Genomic DNA, 19,313 nt, shown 5'->3' with positions numbered 1-19,313 from the left:
CATCCACGTACACAACTAGCAAGATTTTCCCATCCTTTGAGTTATAGTTGAACACAGAATGATCAACCTGACATTGTTTCATCCCAAAGGTTTTCATCACTTCACTGAACCTGCCAAACCAAGCACGTGGAGATTGTTTCAGTCCATAAATTGCCTTTTTGAGCCTACACACTTTGCCAAACTCCCCCTGAGCAACAAACCCCGGTGGTTGCTCCATATACACCTCCTCAACTAGATCACCATGCAAGAAGGCATTTTTGATGTCAAGTTGTACAAGAGGCCAATCATACATAGCAGCTAATGAAATCAGCACCCGAACTGAACCAATCTTAGCCACAGGAGAAAATGTCTCCATATAGTCCACATCATACATCTGAGAATAACCCTTGGCCACCAACCTCGGTTTCAATCGCTCCACACTGCCATCAGGAAGAAACTTCACTGTGTAGACCCATTTACACCCAACTGGGTGCTTACCGAAAGGAAGAGCGGTGAGTTCCCATGTGTGATTATGTTGTAGAGCAGAGAGTTCTTCTTCCATGGCTTGCTGCCACCCTGGGGAGGCAAGAGCTTCCTGGACAGTCTTGGGAATGGGAACAGATGAGAGTAATGATATAAATTTGCAATGAGAAGTAGAAAGGTGAGCAGTAGAAACATAGTGTGAAATGGGGTGAGAAGTACAAGTGCGTTTACCTTTTCGCAGAGCAATAGGAAGATCAGGGTCTGAAGGGGAAGGAGCAGTAGCAGGATCTGTCGATAGGGGCTGAAGTGGAGGAGGGCCCGATGCACTTCTGCGGGTATACACTTGAGTGATTGGCGGCTTCTCAGTAGTAACAGGCATAGGATGTGCATCTGCAGTAGAAACAGGAGCTACTAGAAGGATGTCCACAACAGGTACCGGAATGGGAACCACAGAGGGAGAGGAAGAGACCCCAACATCTGAGAAGAATGGAACTAACTCAAAGAAGGTGACATCAGAGCACACAAACGATTTATAGGATTTTGGGTTATAACACTTGTACCCTTTCTGAGTCCTTGAGTAGCTAAGAAAGATACACTTAGTAGCTCGAGCATCTAGCTTGTCTAACCCAGGCCCCAAGTGTTGAACAAAACAAACACAACCAAAGATTCTTGGGGTAAGAGGAAATGGAGATAAAGTGGGAAACAACACGGAGAAAGGGGATTGACTTCCAAGGATTGACATGGGCATCCGATTGATCAGAAAACAGGATGTGAGAACAGCATCACTCCAAAAATGTTTTGGGACATTCATATTAATCATCAAGGATCGAGCAGTTTCAAGAAGATGTCGATTTTTTCGTTCAGCTACACCGTTCTGTTGTGGGGTGTAGGCACAAGAAGTTTGATGAATGATCCCATGATGTTCTAGGTATTGCTGAAATGGTGAGGAGTTGTATTCTTTGGCAATATCGGAGCAAAGAATTTTAATATGAACACCAAATTGAGTGCGTATTTCAGCATAAAATTTTTGAAAAATAGGGAACAACTCACAACGATCTTTCATAAGATAAATCCATGTCATCCTTGAAAAATCATCAACAAATATTACAAAATACTTATACCCATTGTATGACACCACTTTAATTGGACCCCATACATCGGAATGAACTAAAGAGAAAGGACTTGAGACACGACTATCAACTCTTGGACTAAATGAGACTCTATGATGCTTACCCAATTGACATGACTCACAGTCTAATGATGAAAGATGACTCAAGGAAGGAACCAGTAACTTCAAGGCCTTGAGAGAAGGATGACCAAGTCTGCAGTGCCATTGAAGAGGAGTAAGAGATGACTGAAAAGCTACTGGAGGACCACCACCATCAAGGTAATATAATCCAACTGCTTCATGCCCTCCTCCAGTCTTCCTCCCCGTCTTGAGATCCTGAAACACACAAGAAGAAGGGTAGAAGGTTATAGAACAATTAAGAGACTTGGTTAATCTGTTGACAGACATAAGGCTAAAAGGAAACTTAAGAACATATAAAACAGATGATAAAGACAAGGAGGAGAGATTAACATCACCAACACCACAGATAGGAGATGTAGAACCATTAGCAAGTGTAACTGTTTGAGGTGTGGAGGAGTGGGAAAGGGAGGAAAATACATCATGAGTCCCAGACATAATGGTCCGAGGCCCGGAGTCAATGATCCAGTGTGAGTCTTTGGAAGCTAAGCAAGCCACACCTGAATGGGCAAGTGTGGCGGTGTTCTGCTGAGATGTTTGAATGAACTGCTCATATACTTCACGTGGCACACTCACCATTTCCTTCTTAGAAGCACAAGTAGATGTGGAGAGGATTGGGTCAATTTGCTGACTTTCAGTAATTGTGTCACTACCCTTAGTCCTAGCATGGTTAGCCCAAGTGTTGGGTGCACCACGCAAATCATAGCAGAAATTAACTGTGTGCCCCTCTAAACCACAATGTGTACACTTTCTCTGAGTATTACTCCTTCCTCTTCCCGGACCTCCCCCCGAGTCTCGGCCTCTAGTCCGGCCACTAGCCCTGCTAAACATGTGACCACCACGGTTGCTTGGGAGTCCACTCCTAACACGACCACCCCCTTTAGTCACTACCAAACCAGATCTGTCAGAGAGGGAAGAATGTTCTCCCGACTCAATAGATGTCCTCTTAAGACGAGCAAAGACTTCTTCAAGTGAGGGAAGAGCAGATCCTCCCAATATTTGTGCTCTAACAGGCTCATACTCAGCCTTCAACCCCACAAGAAACCTTGTCACATCAAGCTGCTCACGTTGTTGTTGTTGGATCTGAACATCTAATGTTAGAGGATGATACACATTAAGCTCATTACGAATGTTCCTCAAACTTGCATAGTACTCTTCTAAGCTTTGACTCCCTTGCTTCAAATTGAAATACTCTTGGTACAACTGATACACCCTAGTTGTATTGTCTTGTCCAGAGTATAACTTCTTAGCATGATCCCAGATTTCCTTAGTTGTATCTAGGAACATGAAGTTCACACTAATCTTTGGTTCCATGTTGTTCCAGAGCCATGTCATTATATGTGCATCTACTTGTTCCCAGTCACTGAACTCAAGGGTATCAAAGGGAGGTTTCTCCTCTCTTACATGTTTTACCTTCCTCTTGGCCTTCAAGAACACCTCCATAGATTTTGCCCATGGTACATAATTCTCACCATTCAACTTGATGGATGTCAGTTGAACACTTAAATAGTCTGGAGAAAGCATGGCGCCTGTTTTGTTATCATCCCCATTTTCAAATGAAGCCATCTTAATTATTTCACCTTCAAATATACAGCACAACCTCACACTCTTTCACAAGACTTATCTCACTTATAACACCACCAATTCCAGCTTCTTTAAATACACATTACACACCACACACTAAGGCTGAAATCACTCAGTCTTCACATCAAACACTTGGGCTGCACACTGTAGGACCATTCACCATCAACACACTAAGACTGAAATCACTCAGTCCTCACATCAAACACTTGGGCTGCACACTGCAGAACTGATTACACACAAGGTATAGGAGATTACTTTTAAATATTTTGAAACATAGATACACCAATCACCACGACACAACCACCACCAATCTACTGTTGTTGTGAACTTCAGCAGTCGACAACTCTTCTTTCAACATACATACGAAGAGAAATGCAGAGGAACACGACTAAGATCCATATCAGTCACACTGAGCACCACCACAACCAACTTTTGAAACAAAAGGAAGCATTCGCAGTTCCTTACTTGGACAAACAACAGTAGTGTTCATATCTGTACACATTCAGCCCTCTTCGAGACTGAATAGAGGGTTTAGTATACCACTCCAACGACCACCACAGCAACGACCGGAGGCATCCTCACCTCCAGGCCCACAAAACGACAGCTCCTTTTCAGCCCCTTATCGAACCTCCACTCAGATCAGTCGAAAAGGAAGAAGATGATTGTGAAAGTTGGCGGCGAACCCAGAAAGAGAACAGCAGCAAGAAAGAAATGAGGATACGACCTTACGGCTCTGATACCATGTTAGTAAACCCTAGTAGATTCTAGGGTTGAAGTAGAGAAGAAGAAAGAAAAGAGAAAGAAGAAGAAAAAGAAAGAAAGGTTCGGCCAAACTAGAAGAGAGTCAAAATCACCCTTCCCTAGCTGACCCATTTTGTCCCTCATTGAATATGGGACACTTAACTTAAACACAGATACAATAGACCTTTCACTCTCAAGAAAGATAATTCAGAATGACCAAAATACCCCTGAAAACTGCTAGAATGGACCTAGGTCATGAGTTGTCTTGTGAGTAGGCCACAAGTATGGACACTCAAATAGCTTAAGGCCACACCTTAGTCAAGGAAGCAATATTTAACAAGATTATTCTCACAGACTGCTATTTTCTATCCACCTGCAGGGAATCCAGGAGAGTACATATTTCACCTTTTTTACTATAGCCCTATGTACACTAATCATGCATAAAGACCGTGCATTCTTTGGCTTGTAATTGCAGATCCCCCACTGTGTCATTACTTGTAAATGGGCTTCCCTCTACAAATCCTTGTTCCAATATCTCATACTTCATGCACTGAATAAAAACAAAAACAGGAAACAGAGTGCTCTTTTAGATAGCTAATCCGAAGCCGTTTCACTAATGTTCCTAGCTTTCTTCATTGTAGATTATTTGGAATAGTTTAAGTGATGCTCCAAAGACAGTTGCAAGTGGTGGAACCAGCACATTTTCATGGATAGTGATAGACGCTGACACTGTAATAGTAATATCCATGACAATATAATTCATGTCGTGGCCAATCACTGCATAATTGTGGTTTTTCAATAATTTCCTTGGTCTTTTCACATATCAGACATTAAGAGGAAGTCAAAGGTTTATTTTTTTATTTGGAAAACAAAGGTACTGAGGCATAATCCAAGAGGTAGGGTCTATTCTTGATTGGGTTGAACTAGGGGTGCAACTTGGGCGGGCCCAACCCAAGCCCAAAATTTTACGTGGGCTGGGCTTGGATTTTCGGTCCTCGGGCTGGGCTTGGGCCCAAGAATTCAGGTTTTTCTATTTTGAGGGCTGGGCCCGAGCCTAGCCCTTAGGTAGCCCAAACCCGGTCTGAACCCGGCCCAACTATTCACATTCATACATATATATGTATATATGTAAATTTTGCATATATATACATACATATTTGCATGCATATTTACATATATACATACATACATGTATACATATTTGCATAAATGCATACGTACATGTATAATCTATCAAAAAAAATGCATACATACATGTATAATTTTAGAGCGGGTTCATTGACCAACCCGAGCCCAACCCAAGTGCATCAAATTACAATGCGGGCTGGAATTGAGTTTGGAAGATCAGGCTTGACCTCAAGCTCGGGACTTTAGCCCAAATTTTAGGGTTGGGCCTAGGTTGACCATAAATCCAGCCCAACCTGCTTGACTTGCACCCCTGGGTTGAGCTATCTCCATGTGTTCATCCTTATGCCAGTAGCTCCTCTATGTATTGGGGCTTCCCCTAGTTGGTTAGTTCAGTTTAATGAAGTTTCCTTACTAGAAAACAATGCAAGTAAATCAAAGGAAAGACAAAACCTTGGAGAGTGGCTCACTTCCTAAATGAAATAAGAAAGATAACCATTGGCACAAGAAAGAAGATTAGATAGATTCCAAGGAATCAGAATTCCATAGCAGAGGGTTTAGCCAAACCTGGGGTTTGCATTGTAACAACTCTCCTCCCAAGTCCCAACTAATAGACTGACTTTTACATTTTATGCATCTTTGTGCATCCCTCACTTTTGGCAAACTTTATCTTTATATATCAGTCACCTTTTCTCCAAATAGCAAAACCTTACCTTTAGCAAACTTTACCTTTAGTCACTTTTTGCAACCTTTACCTTTAGCAAAACCTTTCTCTTACAATGCCTCCAACAATAACAACAATGAGCAAAAACGAATAAATAAATAATAATAAATAACAACAGTAGCAGCTATAATGACAAAAAGGACCATGTCAACTGTTGCTATTGCATGAGTAGATGTTGTATACCAAAGAAGAAGAAGAGAAAACCTTTCTCATACAGTGCCTCCAATAATAACAACAATGAGCAGAAAATGAATAAATAAATAATAAAAAGCAACAGCAGTAGCAGCTATAATGACAAAGAGGACCATGTACAACTGTTTCTATTGCGTAAGTAGATGTTGTATACCAAACAAAGCTCAAATAAATGGTCTGGTCTAACTAACAAGATGATCATAAATTAACAGTTTGCACGTTTAGAAAATTTTGATCTTGTATTGAATTTTTGTACTCCATTCATTTAACTTCAATTGCTTTGAAAGAAATGTTATTTTTGGTAATAGAAATACCTTCAAGAGCTGTAAAACAAACTCAACTGCCTCTCTTGGGCTTTTATTGTCTGCTGCTCTGACCATAGCTATAGCGTGTGGGATGGCCTGATAGAAGGTTAAGTTAAGATCTTAGTGCAAAGGAATTATCAAAGTTAGTTATAATCAAATTAAGCTCATAGTGATAGGAAAAGAATTATGCATGATGTATGCATGTTGGAATGCAAAAGCAATCTCTTTCAAGAAATATAAATGACAAACAGTAAGCAACCTCTCACTTTTACAAATGATTGTTCAGTGATTTGAGACCCTAATTTAAAATAAATGGTTAGGAGGTGGAATTTCTCATCAATCTACCTTCTAAATTTCAATGACAAGGACAACCTCCATCAAGATTGCTTACAGGAAAATGGAACTGAATATCTTTCTCAATCTAATAGGTCAGGAAGAGGCAGTCTTCCCAAACAAATTATTTGGAGTCCTAGTAATACCAACCAAGGTGGCATTCTTTATATGAAGCCTTATTTAGACAAATATTAACAGTTGGTCCTCTAATTTCAAAGAAGGGACCCATCCCCAATAAGTGTCTCTTGATGGTATTCACCAGGGGAAGGAATCAAGAGGAAGAAGTCTGTATATAAGTGACGATTTAGCAATAAAGGTGGCATAGGACACAAAAAGGAATCTGACTAAAACTGGCCACATAAACTCCATCAACACCCAACAAGCTTAGACAGATAGCATACAAGCACCTAGCGAGTTAAATTTGATTAACTCACCTGAGAGAATCAAGATTGATTTTTTTTTTTTGAGAAAAGGCAAAGTATAATTGTATTGATCAACCGGTCCTTTGTACAACGAGAAACTGTACAAAAACTGCAACAAAAGGACCTCAAAAAAGTACAATCAGTTGTATCCTCTTTAAAACCTGTGTGTATAGACAACCAGCTCCTAAGAAGCTCTATAGCCCTGTTAATGACCTCATCTTCCAAGGAGGCTTTCTGATCAAAAGTCCTGTTGTTCCTTTCAGCCCAAACTGCCCACAAAATAGCCAAAGGGTTTGAGGACCAGCATAATTCCCCCTTCTTTGTCATTCCAGATATGTGCCAAGCCTCCAAGCATGTTCTAACTGAGGCCAGCATACTCCAGCTTACCTTTAAGTTCTTTAGAAAATAGTTCCAAATCACAGTTACAAGCTTGCAATATAGAAACAAATGATTAACTGATTCCATCTCCACACTGCACAGGTTGCATCTCAAGTCATTACACATAAAACCTTTCTTCAGCAGCATCTCTTTTGTGAGGCATTTCTCTAAAGCTGCCACCCAAGCAAAAAATTTGATCTTAGAGGGTGCCACTGCTCCCCAAATGGCCCGGCTAGGAAAAGGAACTTGATTTCCTTTGACTAAAAAACTGTAGAAGGATTTAACTGAGAACTCTCCTGATTTGTTCCACTACCACACTCTTGAATCCTGACTTTGAAAATTCAGAGTCTGCTCTTGGAGCAGAGCTAGGAGATTTCCTACTTGCTGAATCTCCCAATCATTAAAGTCTACAGATAAAGTAGATTCATGAAGTAATCAAATTTGGGCATATTTGAATGCTCCTTGTATATCTCTTCACAGGGTAGTTTTGCAACTAAGCTTCTTTTAAAAGCTGGGTCAACTTCTTTTGGTGTAGAGATTTTAATGTCTACTTGGTACTCATCAGGTTGAGTACAACTAGCCTTTTACAACTTTACTGTTTAGTGAAAAACAAACTTATAATTTATGATAGCTTTTGAGTCCACTACTTTTAGTAATTCCAGTATAACTATTAGTAAAAACGCCATTTATTAATCATATTACATTCTGATTTCTTTAGGTTAGAAAATGGTTTCTACTTAAAGCACTCAAATGAGATTATTAAGTTTCTAGCAATGTTAAGTCAAAGGTGCAAGTAATCAGACCATTTTTCCTTAGGATTCCTAATTAGGCAACTTACAGGGGTTAGTAGACCAATAAGTAAGACCTTGGCACAGTATGGAAACAAATCATGTTCAGAGAAGCATAAAAGAAAAGAACCAAAGCCAAAATAAACAGGAAGAACAACTCTTCACCAAGGTTTAAAATGTCGATGTCGACGGAAATGTTGCTTACCAAAATATAGGACATATGTCGGAAATGTCGAGGGGAAATATTGTAAAAAATAGAGTCATTGTGAAAGTATTATGAAATATGTGGAAATATGCAATGATATTTTGTAAAATGATAAAAGAAGCATTAATACATATTTCTAGACTATTATCTTATTCCCAACCATTATATAAAGCTAAGAAACTAAGATCAATAACAAATTAGTAAATGGTGATTTACTGGTTTATTATGCATTTTGATGTTTTTACAAGGTTATCTGATATTTTTCTTTTCTTATTTTTAATTCTGATTTATTATAAATTCTAATATATTTATTTCACACTAGTAAATAGAAATACACTTATTCTGATTTTTCAAAATATTAAAGTTATAATACATTATGTTTTATTATAAATTTAATAAACTGGTTCTCCGTTTTGTAGTATTAAGATTATGATAAATTCTGATTTCTTTTAAAACTTAATGAATTTATTATGATTTTTAATACTAAACTTGTAATAAATTATGATTTAGTATAAAATTTAATAAATTTATTCTGAGTTTTATATTAAATGTAGAATATGATTTATTAAAAAATTTAATAAACATTTTCTGATTTTAATAAATATTTTAAAAAATACTAACTAGTTAATATTTTATTACCTGAAAAATATTTTATGTTTTATATTATAAAGTAATTAATTTATTCTTTTGTTTTTATATTTTCTTAATTCTTTTTTATAAATATTTTATTTGAAATATTCAATAGAAATTATTAATGGAATAATTTATATTAATATATTGTATTATAGTAATATAATATACTAATATATTATATTATTAATGTACATTAGTCAGCATCCTGTCGACATTATCGACATCATGTCGACATAATAGGAAAAACTGTCTTTTTTTGGTTATTTGGACCAATTTGGTCGACATTTCCAAAATATAGGAAATGTCGACCGAAATAATGTAATTTTTATATTACCATCCATTTTCATGTCGGTGAGCCTCAACATCGACATATGTCGGGCGACATTTGAAACCATGCTCTTCATTGAATACTTTAAGAGAAAATCAATCAAAAAGCCCCTTAGTATTGCCCTAGCTACTCTTTATATAGACTTACACCCTTATGCCTCCTACAAAGAAGTTTCCTAATCTAATAAAACACTCCTTATTATAATCCTACTAAATCTCTTCAAAAAAGAAAGACCTAATTGAATACAAGTTTGAAATCCCATGATAACGCTAAGTCGCTAACTTCGTAATTACGAACTAAGATGGAAATTGGCGCTAATTTGGTAAACATGAACTAAGATAGAAATACCGTGACGATGCTATCTCAGTAAATATTTACCAAGTTAGATCGGTGGCATCATCTCTGCTTCTTAGGTGTCTTGTAGTGGTCCCAACTTGCATAAAACTTATTAGCTTCCTTCTGTGTTGCATCATCCTCCACCTATATGTACTAGCTACTAAGGTGGGTCTTCAAAAACCAACTTTGTAAATGTTTACTTAACTTGTCTAAACCTCGTACTGCATCAAATCTGTAAGCCAGTCCTATTATTATCAATTTGGAAAGATTTCAATGGGAAAAAAGTTACAATTGTGAAAGACCGGATCAGTACATGTTTTCCCCTCTCCTCTCTCAAATCTCCTCTTCTTTTTTTGTATACAATTTTCTTGCTCAAGCTCATATTATGCTCTCTTTCCAATGTTTTTTTTATTGGTAACAAAAGCTTTTATTGATTGTGGATAAAGAATCAACAGCAGTGTTTGACCAACCTAAAATATTAATCCATCTTGAAGCCACCTAACAGTCCTAACCCAACTTTTAATTTACATTATAAGTTTCCTCAAAACAATTGAGGCAACTTTATAATGTAAATTAAAAGTTCAGTTAAGTGGCTCAAACAATTCTCTAGCAAATCTCACAATGTATTTCCTCTCAATTTCAGTGTCTCTGTTAAAGATTGCTAGGCAATTAGAGAAGATCATGAGGGATTTTTTATGGGAACCAGGAGTTGAGAAGAACGATCACTTGGTTAATTGGGAATATATTAGTAGACCAAAGGAGAAGGGGAGACTTGTGTTAGGTAATTAGGTTCAAAAGAATCTAGCTCTCCTACGGAAATGGTTGTGCAGATTTCCACTTGAAAGCGAAAAGCTCTAGCACAGGTTTATTAAAAGCATACATGGGCAATTGAATTGTGCCTAGGATACAAAGGTAGCCTCTAATGCAACTTCAACCTCTCCTTGGAAAGCAATCTATGAGGTATATCCCATCTTCCTCAATCTCATTCAATATGATGTGGGAAACAGACTAAAAAGTCTTGTTTTGGGAGGATATTTGGTTGGGGGACAATCCTCTCAAAGTCCAATATTCCTTGTTCTATGATCTATCAAAAAAAAAAAAAAACTTGCTGTATGCACTCTCCATTTACAAACTTGAATCTATCTCAAAATTTGTGGCTTTCTCTGAATCGGGTTTAAGTTGGGACTTTGGCTTTAGAAGAGGGCTTAGGGATTCAAAATGTGAATCTCTTACACTTTATTGTCTAGACTTTAGACAGTTTATTTGGATCAAAATTTGGAGGACAATAGGGTGTGGTCAATATCCCTAGTTGGATCTTTCAGTTGTGCTTCTTCTTTCAATTTCTTAACATAACCTACTGCCTTGGGGGTGAATTTCCTAGTGAAAGAAATTTGGAGCAAGCCTATCCGTCTTAAAATTCAGGCCCTTTGTTGGGATCCTTCTTGGAAAGATAAACACTTGTGATCTGCTACAGAAAATAAGGCTAAATAAATGCCCATCCCCTCACATGTGTTCTCTCTGCTTGATAGGGGTGAAACAATTTCCAATTCCTGTGTACAATGTATCTAGGAGCAGCTTTGTTTTCTATTTGGCTGCAGATGGACTCCTCCACAGGATGTGACGGGCCTTTTTGATCCTCTTTTCTTGAGACAACCAACAAAAAGAGGAAGATTACTTTGTAAAGCAAAAAGAACAGTTATGGTTTGAACTACTTAGGAAGAAAGAAATGGAAGAATTTTCAATGAAAAAAGTAGGACTCAAGCAGAAATCTTTGATTTAGTCAAACTATAAGATGCTCAGTAGGTGAAAACATTGGATTACTTCAAAGTCCTTTCACTAAATGATATTTTGAGAACCTGGAAAAAGGTGGCACTATCGACTCAACACAAGGCAAGGATGGTGATGGAGTGGAAGCCCCCAGCCCCTGACTTCATAAAACTCAACTTTGATGGAAGCTTTATTAGCAACAAGGGATTGGCTGGGTAGGGGCTGTTTTCTCAGATAATAGAAGGTAGAGTGGTGGCCTTGTATTCAGGACCTTTGGAGCATGGTGATGCATTGACAGCAGAACTAGTCAGTCTACTACAGGGGTTAAGGCTTGCGAAACAATTGAGCTTCCACAATCTAGAGGTGGAAGGTTATTCCCAAGTAATCACCTCATGGACCAGGAACAGTTCCCAGATTCCTTGGGTATTCCAGTATAAATTCAGGGAGATTGTAAGCCTAACAAAGGAGCTAAATGTTGCCTTCATGTGGGTGAGAAGAACAGAAAATGGAATGGCTTACACTTTGGCCAAAGAAGGAGCTGTGAGGCAGCAAATGTTTTGGGTAAATCTGTAATCTTTTGTTGTTTTGGGGTGGAATTTACACCCAAGCTCTTGTAACTCCCAAGTTTTCATCAATAAATTTCTTTTCCTGCTGATTAAAAAAAAAAAAAGGTTGCCTCAAAACAAATGCTCCCTTTTACCCCACTTTGCCAGTACAGCAGCCACTCCTTTCTTGATCATTCTTTCCTCTTTTTAGCCCTTACCATTGCACTCTAAATTTCTGCACATAGCAATTTACTTTTTATAACTTGAAACTGTTTAAACTCTCATTGGTTTCTTCTTTTCTCACCCAAGCAGAAATCTAGACTCTTTTACCTAATAAATCAACCTACCACAATCTGTTTTTAAAAGGACCCCATACCCATGCTACATTACAGCTCTTCTTATGCATACACAGATCATCTGACATGTTTATGTCTACCAATTGGGATTATTTACTTTTAATTGTTTTGATGTTTTCCGTTATAATTTTGAGTCTTTCATATCAGTCTTATTATCAACCCATAGGCCTGCTTTAGTCCCTTTAATGAGTGCTTTTATTTCTGCCACCTAACTAGAGACACTAATGTAATTTATCAATTAGTTTATAATAGTTAATGTAGAGAACACTGAAGTGGGCCCCACAGCTACGGTCCCACTGTGTTCGTAGGGTAGAAGATATTCTAGTCTCCCTAGGGTTAGCTATTGGTCATTTAGTTGTTTCAGTTGTTATTTATTTCAGTCTTTGTTTTACTCTATTTGTTATGTAAAGACTAAGGGCAGATCTGTCCTTTCCATGTAATGAGCATAACCTATAAATATTAATTAAAGTGGCGGTGGCAGAACATGAAGCTTCTGCTCCTCCTTTCAACCCTTGTGTTCTACTGCTTCTTCTCCCTCTTTCTCTTCTCTCCTCTTTCTTTCTGCTTATCTTCGATCCTGAGATTCATTAGGGTTCAAGACTGATAACAGTCCTGAATTTCTAGTTGGTATCAGAGCTAAGTTCTCTCATGTGAGCCTAGTCCAGCCGACCACATGAGAACCATCTAAGGCTGGAAGACTGAGAAAGCAGAGTTCGTTGACTGGTTCTTGGAGATCTCCAGAGGATTAGCAGTTGTTTGAAGAAGTATCACAGTTGTAGCAAGTTGGTGATCAGGAAGAATCAGAGAAGGCTAGGGTTCGGGTAACCTTGGTAGGCAGCGAACTGCATTCTACTTTAAGTTTTTTACTTTCTGAGAGAAGTAACATCAGAAAATATAGGTTGGACCTATCCAGTAAGGGTGGCCGAACTACTCTAGGGTTTTATCTCTCTATTCTCTAGGGTTTCTCTAGGGTTTTGTCCTATCCCTACGGCAAACCCTAGTATTAGGCCGAAACTTGTGATCTTATTCCTGCGGCAAACCCCAGAATTCTCCTCAACATTGATCAGTTTTAGGGTTTCATATTAACCCTAATACAAACCTTATCCGTAAGGCTCTTAGGACTGATTAAAACCTCGAATTTGCTTCAGCATATCAGATTGCCCTTCAAACTGTGTTTCAGTCTTCTTTTGGGGTTTCAAACACTTTTGAAGGGGTGAAAACAGTTCGAACTGTTGCTGTAGTGTGTGGTTATTGATTTCAGATCAGTCTTATATATATTTCATGCACATCTATCGTGAGTACAGATTGGTTCTCTACTGATTTTGTGACTGTTGTTGGGACATATAGTGCTGGTTTTGACTGTAGTAACCATAATCTTTGATACTTCTGGTTCTTGACTGAAATGGAGCTTAAGAATCAGGCAGAAGGCAGTTTTGGGAACAGCAGTTATGGTGGTGGTTCTGAGACAGGTTTTCAGATTACAACTGTAAAGTTTGATGGATCAAACTACTTGGAATGGGCCCAATCAGCCAAGATGGCAATTGGGGGAAGGGGCAAAGTAGGGTATCTCTTGGGAGATGTACCAGAACCTTCCAAGGGAGACCCTACGTATACCAAGTGGGTCCAAGAAAACTACTTGGTTATGACATGGCTCTGTAATTCAATGCAGCCCCATATCAGCCGAAATTACTTATGGGCAAAGACAGCCAAGGAGATATGGAATGTGATGAAAGAGACTTACTCCCAACCCCTTAATGTTGCCAGAGCATATGAGTTGAAATGTGAAGAGACCAAGAGGAAAGTCATGATGCAACCTCAGCCGCTTACACCTGCCTTGGTAGCTGTCAAACCCAAAACAGAGAGTGATTCAGAGAGGGACAGAAAGAAGGAAGATAAAAGGGATGTGGTGTGTGAGCATTGCAAGAAACCTAAACACACAAAAGAAACATGTTGGAAGCTGCATCCACATTTGGTCCCAGCAAAGTTGAGAAATAAAAGGAGTAATGCTCATGTGGCTACGACTACTGATTCAGCATCCTCATCTGGCACGAGAGGCACACCATTAGAGACCTTAGCTGCAGTTCGGGCAGCTCTAATACAATTGGAGAAGGAAGTTGGCAGTTCAGCTCAGTTACCGCAATCATCATCAACTCCAGCTACATCGGCCTTCGCACACTTAGGTACTCGAGCTTCAGCCTACCATGCCTCCGCTCCAGGTACCACTGAACTGTGTTGGGTAATAGATTCAGGTGCATCTGACCATATGACCAACTTGCCCTCTCTGTTTACTACTTATCACTTATCTTCTGGTGGGATAAAGTATCTATAGCTGATGGCTCTCTTGTCCCTATTTCTGGCAAGGGTGACATCAAACTGTCAGATACTATATCCTTGTCCTCTGTCTTGCATGTTCCTAAACTGGATACTAACCTCCTTTCCGTCAGTAGCATTACCAAACATTTGAACTGCTCAGTAACTTTCTTTCCTGACCGATGTGTTTTTCAGGACATGGAGACGAAGAAGGTGATTGGGACTGGCTGTGAGACGAATGGGATCTATCTGCTCGGGGAGAGTTCTCGTCGGGAAGAGTCAGTGGATAAGAAGTTATTGGTTTCTCAAGTTGTGAGTCCGGTTATGTTGTGGCATAACCGATTGGGTCATTTATCTTTTCGGTCCTTGAAGAGTCTGTTTCCTACTTTGTTTGAGTCTGTTGAGTTATCTCAGTTGAAGTGTGAAAGTTGTGAGTTGGCTAAACATTGTAGAAACTCTTATTCATTGAGTAATAAAAGGAGTAATAGTTCTTTTGATATTGTGCATACTGATGTTTGGGGGCCATATCACATTCCTTCTATGGGGGGGTACAGGTATTTTTTACTATTTGTTGATGACCACACCCGTTTTTCATGGGTTTATCTTACGATCACGAGATGAGGTGCATGTCCTGACCCAAAACTTCCACCAAATGATCCTAACACAATTTGATGCTAGGATAAAAGTACTTAGATCTGATAATGCAAAAAAATACTTTGCTAAGCCATTGGCACCGTACCTCCTTAATCATGGGGTTATCCACCAGAGCACGTGTCCTCATACACCTCAGCAGAATGGGGTTGTAGAGAGGAAGAATAGGCACATCTTGGAGGTGGCTAGAAGTATTATGTTTACCTCCAATGTCCCTATTCGCTTCTGGGGTGATGCTATCCTTACGGCGGTATATCTTATTAATCGGATTCCTTCTCGGGTTCTTGATATGAAACCTCATTTTTCCCTTCTATATCCCAATGAGGAGTTGTTCACTATTCCCCTCAAGACATTTGGTTGTACCTGTTTTGTTCAGCTTCTTGGTCCCAATCACTCCAAGTTTCAACCCAAGGCCTCCAAATGCATCTTTCTTGGTTATGCACAAACTCAAAAGGGTTATTGTTGTTATGATCCTATCTCAGGGAAGAAGTTTGTATCCATGGATGTCACTTTCTTTGAGGAGACACCCTACTATTCTCGGGTCTCTCCTCAGGGGGAGAGTAGTGAGCGTGGAGATTTGGGTTTTTTTCTTCAGGGGGAGGAGTGCAGTGAGGACGGGGTTAATACCTTTGGGGTTGTTCCCTTACCTATTCCAGTTGATGATGAGGGCTGTAGTAGCGAGGGTGGTCAAAGGGATCGGGAGTTGAGAGTCTATCATAGGCGATGCAGGCAGATTGATCCTGGTCATTAGCAATCCTAGCTAGCTATAATCTCTTCTGCAGCTCCAAGTCCAGATATTACAGTCCTAGGGCCCACAGAGACTCCTTCCATTGTTGCTACCTCACCCTCTGTAGATGACCTTGACCTTCCCATTGCCCTCCGTAAAGGAAAACGGCATTGCACCACATCTACAGCCCACTGCATCTCCCATTTTTTGTCCTATGATCGCCTATCTCCCTCCTACAGGTCCTATCTCACCTCTGTTGCTGATGTCCCTATTCCGAGAACAGTGCAAGAAGCCCTATCAGTCCCGGAGTGGAGAGGTGCAATGCAAGTTGAAATGGATGCCCTATTGAAAAATAATACCTGGGAGCTAGTTGACTTGCCCAAAGGAAAGAAACTAGCTGGATGCAGGTGGGTATTTACTGTGAAGCATAATGCGGATGGTTCCATTGAGAGGTACAAAGCTCGGCTAGTTGCAAAGGGGTTCACTCAAACTTATGGTATAGATTACTTGGAGACATTTGCCCCGGTAGCCAAGATGACCACCATTCGGGTTCTATTATCTCTTGCAGCAAGCTACACTTGGCCTTTGTACCAAATGGATGTTAAGAATGCTTTCCTGAACGGGGACTTGCAGGAAGAGGTCTACATGCAGTTGCCTCCTGGATTCTATGATACAGAGGCAGGTAAGAAAGTTTGTCGGCTCAATAAGGCTTTGTATGGTTTGAAGCAGTCACCTAGAGCTTGGTTCGACAGATTCAGACTAGCCCTTGGGAAGTTCGGTTATGTACAGGCCCAGTCAGATCATACATTATTCATCAAGAGGGTGGAGTCGTCACTGACACTACTTGCAGTTTATGTTGATGATATTGTGGTCACAGGAAACGACAACCATGAGATTGAGTCCCTCAAACAGCTTCTTCATCAAGAATTTGAGGTGAAAGATCTGGGTACACTACGGTATTGTTTGGGTATTGAGGTTGCTAGATCTAAGCAGGGGATCTTTGTCTCTCTAAGGAAATATGTGTTAGATCTCTTGGCTGAAACTGGAAAGCTAGGTGTCAAACCTGCAGATACACCTATTGAACAGAACCACAGGATTAATGCAGAGAGTGGGGAGCTGCTTGAAGACAAAGTTATGTTCCAGTGGTTAGTGGGAAAGATCCTATATCTATGCCTTACCCGACCAAACATCAGTTATGCCGTTAGTGTTATCAGTCAGTACATGCATTCTCCTAGAACCACACACCTTCTAGCAGCAGAAAGAATACTAGCATATTTGAAGAGATGCCTGAGTAGAGGTATACTGTTCAAGAACAATGACCACATGAAGGTGGAAGTCTATACAAATGCTGATTGGGCTGGGAGTGTTGATGACAGAAAGTCTACCTCTGGATATTGTGCTCTTGTGGGAGGTAACCTGGTTTCTTGGCGGAGTAAGAAACAAAGTGTTGTCTCTCGATCCAGTGCTGAAGCTGAGTATAGGTCAATGGCTAATGGAGTGGCTGAAATTCTTTGGCTGAGATCACTACTTGAGGAGTTGGGCGTTGAGTATGAGAAGCCCCTGATGCTGTATTGTGATAATCAAGCAGCTATTAATATAGCACACAACCCAGTGCAGCATGACAGGACTAAACATATAAGTTGATCGACACCTTGTACGAGAGAGGGTCTCATCACAAGAAGTATGTCTCCCATACATCACCTCCAATATGCAACTAGCAGATATCCTCACTAAAGCTGTATCACGGAAGAAGCTAGAGGCAGATCTATCCAAGTTGAGAATGATAAACATTTATTCCCAACTTGAGGGGGTGTAGAGAACACTGAAGTGGGCCCCACAGCTACGGTCCCACTGTGTTCGTAGGGTAGAAGATATTCTAGTCTGCCTAGGGTTAGCTATTGGTCATTTAGTTGTTTCAGTTGTTATTTATTTCAGTCTTTGTTTTACTCTATTTGTTATGTAAAGACTAAGGGCAGATCTGTCATTTCCATGTAATGAGCATAACCTATAAATATTAATTAAAGTGGCGGCGGCAGAACATGAAGCTTCTGCTCCTCCTTTCAACCCTTGTGTTCTACTGCTTCTTCTCCCTCTTTCTCTTCTCCCCTCTTTCTTTCTGCTTATCTTCGATCCTGAGATTCATTAGGGTTCAAGACTGATAACAGTCCTGAACTTCTAGTGTTAATATAGAAGATAATGGGAACACACCTGGTTCCCACGATTGGAGTGTTCTCCCATTCCTTCTCCCCTTTCTCTTCTCTTCTTTCACTAGTTTCTTGCTGATTTTACCCCCATTAACTACCTATCTACCTGTTCTGGTTCTTTATTATTTCTGATTGATGAAATCAATTACAAGTACATAAACATTTAATGTTTCATATAAAGTAACTCAAACAACAAGAAAGTTAAACAGCATATTAGACAGCAAATTGAGCAGCAAGACAATGCTTCACATAAAATACATTAAATCCTACCTCATTGCATTACCTCAAGAACAAAGTATTCAGGAAAATCATGAAAGTCATTCGGCCTGGCAGGAAAAGAAACCAAGAACTAATGTTGTAAATTACCAACTTAAAATAGAAACAATAGCTGCTGGTTAGTTTGCTAAACTTCAAATTAAATAAGTAAAGAAAAAACCTAGGGAGCCCGATATTTGGATCAAATCTTCGGCTTTTGTAAAATTTAACTAAATGGAGTAAACCAGCCCAATCAGTCTCCTGTTAAATGAAACAGCTCAATGAATTGCATATTCAGATCAGACAAGGAAAAAAAAAAGTAAACCAGGAGACAAATATGTAGTGCTGTTTCAAATAAATGGTATACTATCCAGGCATTCACATTCCAAAATGGATTTTAATCCGATGTTATAGTACTGTTTAGTCCCTAAGTTGTTAGCAACACAAACAGGATACAATGGGAAGGAAACCTTAATGGCATTTACAATAAAATCAAATTTAAATTGGTTGTTCAGATTTTTTACAAGTAATGAATTGCATTAAGGCCCCGTTCGTTTGTCAGTATCTCATGGAGGTTAAGTTGGTCAACCAGGTAATTTACCAACTACCCCGCGCTCTTAGCCACTATAATGGGTCCCATGGTAAGTGAATAACCGGATAATTTACCACCCTCCTGAAGTGTGGGTAAGTTGCTTA

At 39.5% G+C, this 19,313-nt stretch overlaps 1 protein-coding gene across 2 annotated transcripts in view; it reads right to left on the bottom strand.

The window, feature by feature from the left end:
* Positions 1 to 19,313, bottom strand: part of TAF2 (TBP-associated factor 2) — a 61,498-nt gene that overhangs the window by 14,716 nt on the left and 27,469 nt on the right. For both annotated transcript variants that reach the window (XM_088983415.1, XM_088983416.1), the window contains exons 17-19: positions 18,799 to 18,878; positions 18,646 to 18,688; positions 6,389 to 6,475 (exon numbers count right to left, since the gene is read on the bottom strand). In XM_088983415.1, the coding sequence (XP_088839541.1) occupies positions 6,389 to 6,475; positions 18,646 to 18,688; positions 18,799 to 18,878 (210 nt within the window). The remainder of the gene's footprint in view (positions 1 to 6,388; positions 6,476 to 18,645; positions 18,689 to 18,798; positions 18,879 to 19,313) is intronic.

Source organism: Nelumbo lutea, chromosome 4 (assembly GCF_056320005.1).
Source record: "Nelumbo lutea isolate HS-2025 chromosome 4, American lotus-T2T, whole genome shotgun sequence".
Classification (NCBI taxonomy): Eukaryota; Viridiplantae; Streptophyta; class Magnoliopsida; order Proteales; family Nelumbonaceae; genus Nelumbo; species Nelumbo lutea.
This window is presented reverse-complemented; position numbering and strand designations above follow the sequence as displayed.